Raw genomic sequence first — 12,335 nt, forward strand, 5'->3', positions numbered from 1 at the left:
GACGAGTGGCAGCCCTTCTGCCCAGAACTGGAAACTTTCAGTCACGGAAATACAGCAGGAAACCAGCCCTTGTCCTAAAAACACCCACGGGCAGGTGCAGCCGCGGCACAAGGTCATCGGCATCGCCCACGGGTGGGAGCAGCGGCTGCCCCCGCCTCGGCTGGGGACACTTGAGGAGGAAGAAAGGTGGCTGTGTGTGTGAGCTGCCCAGCCCGGTGCCCCAGCTGGGGCTCTTACAGCCGCTTTTCCAGGTGTCTGTGTGAGGCTTCAGCCTCGGGAGATGTGCCGGGCTGTTTGCTGCTCCTGGCTCTGCACAGGGAGCTGCAGGTTATGGACACAGATCCCACAGCAGCGACCCGTCACGGGTGGGGCTGAGCTCGGCGAGGGGTGAATTGCCCTCCCTGAGGTCCCCCTGAGGGACACAAGCCCCCCCAGCTGCCGCTGTGCCCGTGGCACGCTGTGACCGAGGGGAACGGCTCGGGGCTGCCCGAAGGCTCTGCCCGGGCAGGGGTTTTGTTTATGGGTAGGATGGAGCAGAAGGGGAGGTTTTGGCACTGCCAAACGAAGCGCCCAGATCCGCGCAGCCTTCCTCTTCCTCCGCACGTTGAGCAGCGGCTCCGTGCAGGGGAGCGCGGGCCTCCTGGTCCAAAGCCTGGTAGGAACAGCCCACCCTCAGCCCCGAGGCTCTCGGCAGCTGGGAGGAGACGGGAAGGACTTGCTCCAGGCCAGGAAATCCTTGCTTTCTCCTGCAGCCGGCTCGCAGTGGGCAGCCACAATGCTCGCTTCCCCCGCGCCGCTGCCAAGCCCCGGCGGGACCCGGGGGCGGCCGGGCCGGGAGCCGCGGGGGACAGCGACCGAGGGGGCTGCGGGAGGCCGATAAGGAAAGCGGCTCCTCGCTGGTTCCTGCAGCCCGGGGAGCGGCCGGCAGCGGGCCAGGCACCGGCCCACTCCTGGCATGTGGGTGTTAATGCCAGCCTGGACACGGGGTCACCTGTCCAACTCGCCAGCCCTGAGAAACGCGGCATCCCCTGCCAAGGGAAGAGCCTGGCACTGACCATTAAACTGGCATTAAACATCCCCCTGCCAAGGGAAGAGCCTGGCACTGACCATTAAACTGGCATTAAACATCCCCTGCCAAGGGAAGAGCCTGGCATTAAACATCCCCTGCCAAGGGAAGAGCCTGGCACTGAACATTAAACTGGCATTAAACATCCCCTTGCCAACCCCCCATCTCTAGCAGCTTTACCCCTGGGTCCTGCTCTGTGCTCCCTATGTCGCCCCCCAGACCTGCACCAGTGGGATCCCCCTCACTGGGTGACACTGGCCCGTGGGGTTCCCTTTATGTGATTCTCACTCCACTGGTGCCTCCCAGTGACCCCTCATTCCGTACCCCGGGCTTCACTCTGATGTTAATGAGGAGGCAGCTGACAATTAAAGGTAAAAGCCTTGAAGAAAACCTCACACAACTGTGCTCTACGGCAGGAGACTTGTGTTTCTGTCATTTATAAAGCCCCTTAATTGGCTTTTGCATATGTGATTATTTGAAATTACTGTTTGGAACCATTAGAATATTGCAGAGTAGTGTTGTTGTACAAGTTCTGTACAGGGAGTTTCCACGAGTTACATGAGGTGGCTACAGAGTTGTTCTGGCTGTTCTTTATGTTTTAATTGAATATTAATTGTTTTGTTAACAAAGCTAACAATTTTAATAAGCATTATACCTATTTTGCAATCCCTTGCTCATGTATTGGTTGTTATTGATACATTATCTGTAAGTTTAATGATTCATTTTAAGTGTCTCAGTTTCAAAAGCCCCACGGCAAATCCCTCACCAACAGCATGCAGCATTTCCAGGGGATTTTTAACCTGTTCCAAAGGCCCCGTTCCTCCACATCACAACTGTGCAGGCCAGGGATGAATTTCCCAAGGGATTTTTAACCTGTTCCAAAGGCCCTACAGAGCAGGGATGAATTTCCCAAGGGATTTTTAACCTGTTCCAAAGGCCCTACAGAGCAGGGATGAATTTCCCAAGGGATTTTTAACCAGTTCCAAAGGCCCTACAGAGCAGGGATGAATTTCCCAAGGGATTTTTAACCTGTTCCAAAGGCCCTACAGAGCAGGGATGAATTTCCCAAGGGATTTTTAACCTGTTCCAAAGGCCCTACAGAGCAGGGATGAATTTCCCAAGGGATTTTTAACCTGTTCCAAAGGCCCTACAGAGCAGGGATGAATTTCCCAAGGGATTTTTAACCTGTTCCAAAGGCCCTACAGAGCAGGGATGAATTTCCCAAGGGATTTTTAACCTGTTCCAAAGGCCCTACAGAGCAGGGATGAATTTCCCAAGGGATTTTTAACCAGTTCCAAAGGCCCTACAGAGCAGGGATGAATTTCCCAAGGGATTTTTAACCTGTTCCAAAGGCCCTACAGAGCAGGGATGAATTTCCCAAGGGATTTTTAACCTGTTCCAAAGGCCCTACAGAGCAGGGATGAATTTCCCAAGGGATTTTTAACCAGTTCCAAAGGCCCTACAGAGCAGGGATGAATTTCCCAAGGGATTTTTAACCTGTTCCAAAGGCCCTACAGAGCAGGGATGAATTTCCCAAGGGATTTTTAACCTGTTCCAAAGGCCCTACAGAGCAGGGATGAATTTCCCAAGGGATTTTTAACCTGTTCCAAAGGCCCTACAGAGCAGGGATGAATTTCCCAAGGGATTTTTAACCTGTTCCAAAGGCCCTGTTCCTCCACATCTCAACTGTGCAGACCAGGGATGAATTTTCCCGCCACCAACCCCAGTGGCAGCTCCCCATTGGAGGAGAGGTGTTACCTCATCCTCTGCCAGCACCAATCAACAGAGAGCATGGGGGCGGAGCTCCAGCCCCGACTGAGGGACCGAGGGTATAAAAGGGGAGCAGGTCCCTCAGAGCTGTCACTTGTCGCTATGGGCTGGCTGCAGCCGGGTCCCGGCACTGCAGACTTCGCTCTACCTCTATTTTTATATATTTATATAAATTCGAGTGTAGATTAGCTGCACTCGCTGCAGTGTCATAAAGTTCCTGCACTGGGGCCAAACGTCGGTTCGGTCAGAGGACTCCTTAATGCTCGGACCCGGGGTTTCTTTTTTTCCTTCCTTTCTTTCTCCCCTTCCCATTTTCCCTTACTCCCCTTTGTTTTGTTTTTTTTACTTTTCTTTTTTCCTGAATAAACACTCTCATTTTTTTGACCCCCGAAGTTGTGTGTTTTTCCTCACATTTTCACAGCCTGAATTTGGGGCCCTACCCCTCGGTGTGTCCTTTCCCCACAGCGGCCGCCCCGGGCTCTCCCGAGCTCCGGCGGAGGCCTCAGCCGGCCCAAGGCAGGGGAGCGGCCACCACCGGCACTGGGGGCTCTCCGAGCTCCCCCTCCGCGGCTGGCAAAGCCTCCGGCTCTGCGGAGCGCCGCCCTTCATCATCCTCCGGCCCCGCAAAGAGCATCACCACCCTCCTGTGCCCGCGCCAGGCACTGCAGCGCCCGGAGCCCCGGGACAACGCGGACCGATGGCATCGGCTCCGAGCTTTTCATTCCTGCTGCCTGGGACAGTCCTGGCAGGAGCTGGAAGTGGGACAGCTCCATCGTTGGGACGCCGAACCCTAAACCTAAGCCTAAGCCTAAGGCTAACTGTCAGGGCTGGACGGTCAGACACAGCCGGGCAAGGGCTACCCTGGGCTGCAGGAGGGACCCGGGTGCCCACGGGCAGGCAGAGCCTGGGGCTGCCGGAGGCTGCAGGGCTGATGTCCGCTGCTCAGGACAAGTTCATGGTGCTCAGTGCCCTGTGCCCAGCGCCTGGAGCTCGGCGTTTGCTGGTTCCCACAGAGCCCTGGAGTGCAGTGCCACTCTCCCAGTGCCTGCCCGCTGCCCAGAACCAGTGCGGTGCCAGTTCTGGTGCCAGTGTCCAGAGTTCAGTGCCCAGTCGCTGGTGCCTGTGGATGGCACTGCTGGCTGTACCGGTGTCAGATGTCCCGGCAGTGGTGACAGGGCACGGTGGCACTGCCTGCCGTGTGGGGCTCGCTGTGCACTGTGTGGTGCTGGTATCCACTGCTGGCACTCAGCTCTTGGTTCTGGTGGCTGGTGCTGCTTTGGTGCCTCGGTACCGGTGGTCTTCCCTGCTGCCCAATGCCTCTGTCCGGTGCCCGCCTCCCACTGCCCCCTATGTCCAGCGCCAAGTGTCCCTGTCCAGTTCTGGTCCCAGGGCCCCCTGAGCAGTGTCCCTGTCCACTGCCCAGTGCCCAGTGTCCGGTGCCGGGTGTGGGTGCCCAGCTCCCTGCGGCCCCTGCCCTGTGCCAGTGGCCGTGGGCTGGGCTGCTCGGTGGGTGTTGGTGCCGGGTGAGGGGTGTTCTTGCCCCGGTCTCTCGGGGCCGGTCCGTCTGTCTGTCTGTCTGTCTGTCTGTCTGTCGGTCGCTCGGGGCGGCGCCGCCCGGGGCGGTCCGTGCAGGAGGAAGCGCAGCCGGGGCAGAGCGGCCCCGCAGCGGCCGGAGCCGCGCTCTCGGTGAGTACCGGGGGGATCGCTGCCCCCACCTTGCCCGTGTCCTCTCTGCTGCCCCCTGCGCCCCTTTCCCTGCCTGCCCCCCCTTTTCCTCCGCGTCCCCCGCCCCGATTCCCCGTCTCCCACCGCCTGCCCCGTCCCCAAGCCCTATCCCAACTGCCCTTGTCCTGTCCCATCTTCCCTCTGCCCTCTCCGCTCCCCTGCACCCCCTTTCCTCCTGTTCTGTATCCCCCTAGAAGCTCTCACCTCACCCCACCGCACTGCCCTACCTGCACTCTGTGTCCCGCTCAGCACCGCCTCCTGCCCCCAATGCCCACCCCCTGCACCCCGGCTCCTGCCTCCCCTCCCGGCTCTGCTGGCTCCATGTGTGCCTTGTGGGGTCCCTTGGGGCTGGCAGGGAGTGGGGAGCGCAGCTCTGCACCCTGCACCCAAAGCAGTGGGGTCTGCCGGGGGTCCCTTCCCCTGCAGTGGGAACAACCCCAGCACTGACACCCCCTGAGCCCGGGGTAACGGGGGCTGTGTCCCGCAGGGGGTGGGCAGTGCCAGCCAGGCCAGCTGTGCTCACAAGGGGCAGGGAGATGGATCGTGGAGTCACCGTGGAGAACCCCTACGCCAGCGTCAACATCCCACGGGAGCAGTTCCAGCAGAGCTTCATCGCTCGCTACCTGAGAGATGAGCCCACCATCATCGCCAACCCCGCAGCCGTGCCCTCCTGTGGCAAGGAGGAGCAGACAGACCTTGCTAACGGCTGGAACAGCCCAACCATCTCCACGGACAAGTCCTGGTCCCGTCCCTACAACCCCTACGCCAGCCTGAGGATGCCCAACGGGGACTCATCTGCCTCCTTCTACACCGTCACCCTGGACAAGGCACCCAAGGGCCAGGAGCGGGGGGCTGGCAGGCGGTGTGGCTGCTGCAGCTGCTGCTCCTGCTGCCCCAAGTGCTGCTGTGTCATCTCCTAAGGGCCCTCCCTGCACAGCCGGGATGTGCTGACCATGGGATGGGGCCAGGCCACACCACAGAGACAGGGCTGCTGCTTTGGGCACCCCGGGAACTGCCCTGGCACCTGGCAGAGCTGGCACTGGCTGGACGGACACTGCTTTATACCTGGGAGCTCTGCAGCCAGATGTGCTGGTGATGGGCTCTTGCCAGGTGGGGCATGGGGTCCAGGAGCCCTGAGAATGATGTGTGCCATGATGACATGATGGTGACAGATGGCACCAGGAAGTGACTGCACTGGAGATGGGGGAGCACTGTGAGCCTGCAATCCTGCACAGAGCCCCTGCCACCACCCCCGTGCTGGGAAACCTCCACCCTGAGAAGGTCTGGCCGGTGTCCACCTGCTCGTGGGTAGGTTTGGATGCTGGCAGCCCTGTGTGCATGGAGGACATCATTGTCACTGTCTTGGCGAGGTGGAGAGGAGCCAGGGACAAGGCTCCAGCTGGAACAGGGACCCACCTCCCCAGAAGTGATTCATCCCCCTTCCCACAGCATCAGGGGGATGCTGCTGGCACCCTGCACCAAACTCCATCTGGATCCTGCTCCTCACCACACTGCCCATGGCACAGAGGGACAGAAACAGGAAGGACAGACAGCCAAAGCATGGCAGAGATCTGGCTGTGCTCCAGGGCAGCACTGATGGCACAGCATGGATGTGGGCATTAACATCCTGGTGCCAGGAAACCCCCAGCCCCATTCTGTTCCTCCTGCCAGGCTCGTGGGACGCTGGGCACAACCTCTTGTCCCTTCTGCATCCCCGGGACAGCTCCAGTGCAGAGGGCTGGCCCCGCTCCAGCAGTGGGGCAGCACTGGGGCATCTTACTGGGGATGCAGAGCCCCAGCATTCGCCTTTTGCAACTCCCTGGGCTTGGAGGAAGTCGGGAGGAGCCTGCGGGCTCTTCCCAGTGAGCTGGGGCGCCTCCAGGCTGGGCTTTCGGCTGGGGCTGCTGCCATCGACCTGGAACAAGCCTGCTGTTGTGTTGATGTCCCGCCGTGGTGCTGCCGTCCCTCCCTGCTGCTGGCGTCCCAGGGACAGCTGCTCTGGCAGCCTGCTCTGCTCTGCGGGGCTTGGGAGGAGCGCCCGTGTTTGCAGATGACTTCAGGGTGCTGCAAATAAAATTACAGCTCTCTCCTGCCCTGCCAAGGTGTGCCTGTTTCCTCCACCCAAGCTTTTCTGGGATTCCCGTGTCACTTCTTGCTCGCTTGCTTCCCTGGTGGGTGTGTAAGGGCAGTGCTAAAGTCTCCAGACCAGGCTTAACTCTTGCCCTGCTGACTCGTGGCAGCAGCAGCTCGAGCTGAGCTCTTTGGCTGCTGCCTGGTGCCCCACTGCCAGCCTGGGTCCAGCAGTGCCAGCCTGGCTCCAGCAGGGCCAGCCTGGGTGCAGCAGGGCCAGCCTGGGTCCAGCAGTGCCAGCCTGGGTCCAGCAGTGCCAGCCTGGGTGCAGCAGTGCCAGCCTGGGTGCCCCACTGCCAGCCTGGGTCCAGCAGTGCCAGCCTGGGTCCAGCAGTGCCAGCCTGGCTCCAGCAGTGCCAGCCTGGGTCCAGCAGTGCCAGCCTGGGTGCAGCAGTGCCAGCCTGGCTCCAGCAGTGTCAGCCTGGGTGCAGCAGTGCCAGCCTGGCTCCAGCAGTGCCAGCCTGGCTCCAGCAGTGCCAGCCTGGCTCCAGCAGTGCCGGCCTGGCTCCAGCAGTGCCAGCCTGGGTCCAGCAGTGCCCAGGTGCTCCTGCCTGTCTGGGGACACTGCCCAGCCCTGCCAAGCTGCATGACTGTCCTGTCTGGAAAGACTTTGTCCTTGGGAGGGGCTGAGAAGGGCCTGCCAAAGGGAAGTTCCTGGCTGGGCCAGCTGGGTGGGCTCTGGGCCACTGCCCGGGCTGGCTGTGACCCCCCGGGAGTCCATCAGCAATGGGAGCCCCCCATGGCACCCCACCAGCAGCGTGTGCCCAGCATTGTGTGGATGCCAGCGCACAGACCCCACTGGAAGCCCCCTGGGAGCCCACCGCTGCCTGGAAGCCCATCCCTCCTGAGATCCCAGGGTTATTCTGGGCTGGCAGCGCTCGGCAGAGGCTCGGCCCGGTCACTGGCCGGGGAGGCTGCCAGGGATCAGCCCCGCACAAGGAGCTCCCTGTTCTCGCTGCCCAGCGCGGCCGATCCGCCCCCGTTTCCTTTCGGGAGCCCCGGCTGCGGGACACGGACACACGGCCTGGGGACGGCAGACTCTGCCCAAGGGTGTGCTGGGGCCCGGGCAGGGCAGGGCAGGGCAGCTCGAGCCGTGTGTCACCGCTGCCCTTCGCTCTGCCTGGCCCCGGGGCCGTGCCGAGCCCGGCGGGAGCGGCGGGCGCTGCTGCCAGACACCGGCAATGATTAAACTGCAGCGGGGAGAGCAGGGAGGGTGCAGTGCAGAGTCCCCTGGCTGCTCCCTGGCTGTGCTCACCCTCCCGAGGTGCCCAGGGGTGCAGGGGATTGTTCTGGGCCGCTGTCCCCTCCTGCCTCTGGAGCGTGGGTGGCGGAGCCCTGGCTCATCCCGATCAACCTTTGCTCTCCCGGAGGGCGCCGCTCCCTCCCCGCCGGGCCGAAGGTCCCTGCAGCGCCCGGGGATGAGTTTAGGAACAGGAAAACACGTTTTTCATCCTTGTGTGTCGCTGCTGGTTGCAGATCTGCCTTCCCTGAGGGCAGACCTTACTGCTGCACACAACTCCCTGAAAGGAGCTGTACTGAGCTAAAGGTTCATCTCTTTTCCCAAGTAACAAGTGACAGGAAATGGCCTCAGGTTGTGCCAGGGGATAGGATGGATATTTGGGAAAAACTTTCCACTGAAAGGGTTGTGAAGGCCTGGCACCGGCTTCCCAGGGCTGTGGCAGAGTCACCACCCCTGGAAGTGTTCAGAAAATGTGATGATGTGGCAGCTGGGGACATGGTTGGTGCTGACTCTGGTGGTGGTGCTGGCCTGATATTGGACCCCATGATTTTAAAGATATTTTCTGATGTTAAGTGTTCTACGATTCCCTGTTCCTGGCTCCAGGAGGGCTTTGGGCAGGGCTCATGGTGTCAGCATGGCAGAGGCACCGTCCCTGTGTCACCAAGGGCTCCCCTGCCCCAAACCCTGCCTGTGCTGTGCTGTGCGGGGGTGCCCAGCAGTGGGGCTGCACAGGCAGGCACGGTGGTGCCCCGGCATGCCAGGGCACAGCTGGATCCTGATCTGCCCAGTGTTCCACCTGGGCCAATGGGTTTGACCAACATCGGTGTCCCTGGCACAGCCCTGTCCCAAAGTGGCCCCACTGGCCCGTGCTTGCCTTGCCTCGGGGTGCCATGGGGTGCCCCCCCGTTGCCTGGGGGCCCGGGGGCACACACAGCCCGTGTGCACTGCCTCGAGGAGCCTGTGGCAGGGCTGGGCCAGGCTCCTGCCCCGGGATGTGTGTCCCAGAGGTGCTGCTCTGCTGGAGCTGCTCCCTGGCTCACAGGCACCGGTGTCAGGGGCTGAGCCCTTCTCTCAGTGACCCTGTGGGGATCTTCATTTCCACAACCCCCAATTCCTTCTCTGAGGAGTGCTGGAAACACGAGCTGAGGGCTGCTGGTGAGGAGGCAGCAGGGGAGAGCCGTGCCTGTCTCTCTGCCTGCTTCTGCCTGCAGTGGGAGCTGCTGCCCGCTCCTGCTCCACACAGGAATGCTGTCCTGGCTATCCTGGCTATCCTGGCTGTCCTGGCTATCCTGGCTATCCTGGCTGTCCTGGCTGTCCTGGCTATCCTGGCTGTCCTGGCTATCCTGGCTGTCCTGCTGTCCTGGCTGTCCTGCTCTGCCTCCAGGATGGGCTTTTCTCCTCCCAGGGAAAAGGATCTGTCCCTGTACCACGCTCCCGTCTGCAGTGTGCAGCAGCCTCCATGCCAGGGCTGGGACATCGCTGCTGGACCAGGAGCAGCTGTGGGGACAGTCCTGCACTTCCCCGGCGTTGTCACCTCCCCTGGGTCCTGCAGCTTGCAGGTGTCCCGGCGGGACGCTGGGGTGTCCCCAGCCTGATGCATTGCTAACCCAGCCCCAACACCAGAGCCTGCAGCCCCAGGGAAGGGCAGGGCCGCCCCACCGCACACAGCGGGCACTGCCAGCCCGGATCAGTGTCCCTGCACCGGTCCCGGCCCTGCCACCCCACCGTGCCCTCCCACTCCTGCCACAGCTGTCCCCGCAGCCCGGACCTGGGGATGTGTGGGCTGAAGCGCCACGGGGTCTCTGCTGGCCAACATCTGCCCAGATGTTCTCGGCTGGGGAGGCTGGCCCAGGACGTGGAGGTCTCTGCTGCTGCTGCCCGGGTCCAGGCGACATCCAGCGTGCCCACGGTGGAGCCCAGAGCCCCCTGGCCCCACAGGGACAGCCCCTTCTGTTAGTGAAGCACAGGGTGATGCTTAATGACCATTCCTGGGCTTAGATTTCAGAGTTCTTTGTTACCCGGGTGCCTGTAACCCAATCTCCCGGGCTTGGCTTCCCTGCAGCAGATCCAATAGCACCTGTCCCTGAAAGGTGAGCCCCTGCCCACTACCACGACCAGTGGCAGCCACAGGGACCTGGCTGGCAGCTCAGCCCCCTGATGCTCCCCACAGAAGTGCCACAGCCCCCCGGGACAGCACAGCCCTTCTGCTACCAGCCCCGAGGCCCTGGGAAGCATCTCAGGACAGGTAGGGATGGGTGACTGGGAGGAGGGGAGGAGAGGGGTGCCCATGTGCACCAAAACCCTTGAGGTCACCTAAGGAAAGGGAACAGAGTCTTGGTGGCCTCCAGGAGAAGTTAGCAAATATTCTGGTGGGTACCAGATCCCACCTGAGGTGAGGCTGGATCCCCTCAGCCCCCTCCCCGTTTGTGCCCACCCTCTGCTGCCGACAGCTGTGCCAGCACAGCCCGGGGCTGGGCAGGAGTGGGGCTGTGCCTCTGCCTGGTCTGCAAGTGCTGCTCCCCAGCCCACCCAGCCCCCTCACCCCTGCTCACCCCACGCTCCCCCAGCCCCAGGCTGCACCCTGAGCCCGAGGCTGCTGAGGTCTGGCCAGTCCATGTTCCCTGCAGAGCTCCCGGTGTGGCACCGGGACAAACACATCCCCCGTGGGTGCAGGGACAACCCAGAGCAGCGGCAGCGTCCTGCTCCTTCAGGCAGGGCTGGGCACGGCGGGCGGGGATGGATGCTGGGCAGGGATGGATGCTGGGCAGGGATGGATGCAGGGCAGGGATGGATGCAGGGCAGGGATGCAGGGCAGGGATTCAGGGCAGGGATGCAGGGCAGGGATGCTGGGCAGGGATGGATGCTGGGCAGGGATGGATGCAGGGCAGGGATGCAGGGCAGGGATGCAGGGCAGGGATGCAGGGCAGGGATGGATGCTGGGCAGGGATGCTGGGCAGGGATGGATGCAGGGCAGGGATGTCGGGAAGGAATGTCGGGAAGGGATGCAGGGCAGGGATGCAGGGCAGGGATGGATGCAGGGCAGGGATGGATGTTGGGCAGGGATGCTGGGCAGGGATGCTGGGCAGGGATGGATGCAGGGCTGGGATGGATGTTAAGCGGGGATGCTGCTGCTCCTGGGAACCACCACATCTCTCCCCACCTCTCCCACCCGTGGGGTGCACTGGGAGGTGACACCCACCCCGCTGCCCCGGCCCCAGTCACGGCCTGACCCCTCCCGTCCCCCCTCCCCAGCATGTCCCAGGCCGGCGGCAGCCCCGGCGCGGAGGATCCGGGGCCGAGTGTCGGGGCTCACTCGCGCACCCCGAGCCGGGGCAGCCAGCGCGTCGAGTGCATCATCTGCTACTCCTCGTACGACCTGGGCGTGCGGCTGCCGCGGCGCCTGTACTGCGGCCACACGTTCTGCCAGGCGTGCCTGAAGCGCCTGGACGCGGTGAGCAACGAGCAGCGCTGGATCCCGTGCCCGCAGTGCCGCCAGAACACCCCCACGCCCCGCGGAGGGGTCACCATGCTCGACCTCGACCTCGCCACCTTCCTGGCCGTCAAGGCCGACAAGGAGCAGCCGCGGCCGGCCGGCAGGGCTGTCCCCGCTGCCAAGGGCTGCTGCAAGGAGCCGGCGGTGAGCCAGCAGCCGGCGGGGCCGTGCCGAGAGCCCGGGACCCCCGCGCTGTTCCCCCGGCGCGGCTGCTGCCGGCTGTGCCTGTGCTGCGGGGTGACGGCCGCGCTGGAGAGCTGAGCTCCGGTCCTGGTACCGGGGACCTTCGCCAAGCCCCGGAGCCTCGTGTGGAGCGCGGTGCTGGCGGCCGAGCAGGGGCTTCAGCCCGGGCAGGGCTTTCCTGTCCTTCCCCCGGCGTTTGGGGTGCAGCAGCGGGGGATGAAGATGCTATCGCCCCCTCATCCTGCCCCCCTGGCCTGCTGGCTACTCAGAAACCTGGTGCAGCTGTCACAGACATCCTGTGGTCCCTGAGCTCGGCCTGGCCCGTGCCCCGTTCCCCCGTGTGTGGCTCTGCAGCAGGGACAGGGGCACCGAGCATCCCCCGGGCAGGGGACGGGCCCGGCACAGCGACACCGTGGGACACCTCCAGCACCTGGAGAGCTCCACGGCTACTGAAGACACTTCTGTCCTGCTGGGCTGCACATCCTGCTCGTGTTTGAGGCAATCCTGGCCTGGGGCAAGCTCTGCCTGTGGCGGGTGAGGGGAGAAGTGACCTGCCCTGCTGGATTGCTGTGCTGGGAGTGTTTGCTCTGCTGGCCATCTGCATGACAAATTCTGGCATTGGGATAGCAGGACGGTTGAAATTGAGGATGAGAGTTGTTAGGAAACCTCCAGTGTTGTTCCAGCTCCGGTGTGGGAGGAGAGCTGAGCTCAAGAGGCTCCTGCTTGGC

The 12,335-nt window shown here is 62.7% G+C and overlaps 2 protein-coding genes across 2 annotated transcripts; both read left to right on the forward strand.

Annotated features, from left to right (window-relative positions):
• Positions 1-2,925: 2,925 nt before the first annotated feature.
• On the forward strand, positions 2,926-6,662 carry LOC111922302 (uncharacterized). The gene is made up of 2 exons (XM_086858838.1): positions 2,926-4,522; positions 5,049-6,662. The coding sequence occupies exon 2, from the start codon at positions 5,098-5,100 to the stop codon at positions 5,479-5,481; it is 384 nt and encodes a 127-aa protein (XP_086714964.1). The 5' UTR covers positions 2,926-4,522; positions 5,049-5,097; the 3' UTR covers positions 5,482-6,662.
• Positions 6,663-11,184: 4,522 nt separating this feature from the next.
• Positions 11,185-11,685, forward strand: RNF224 (ring finger protein 224). The gene has a single exon (XM_086858793.1). It carries the CDS (start codon positions 11,185-11,187, stop codon positions 11,683-11,685), a length of 501 nt encoding a protein of 166 aa, XP_086714919.1.
• The last annotated feature ends 650 nt before the right edge of the window (positions 11,686-12,335 follow it).

This window comes from Cyanistes caeruleus, chromosome 20, assembly GCF_971803275.1.
Source record: "Cyanistes caeruleus chromosome 20, bCyaCae1.hap1.1, whole genome shotgun sequence".
Taxonomy (NCBI): Eukaryota; Metazoa; Chordata; class Aves; order Passeriformes; family Paridae; genus Cyanistes; species Cyanistes caeruleus.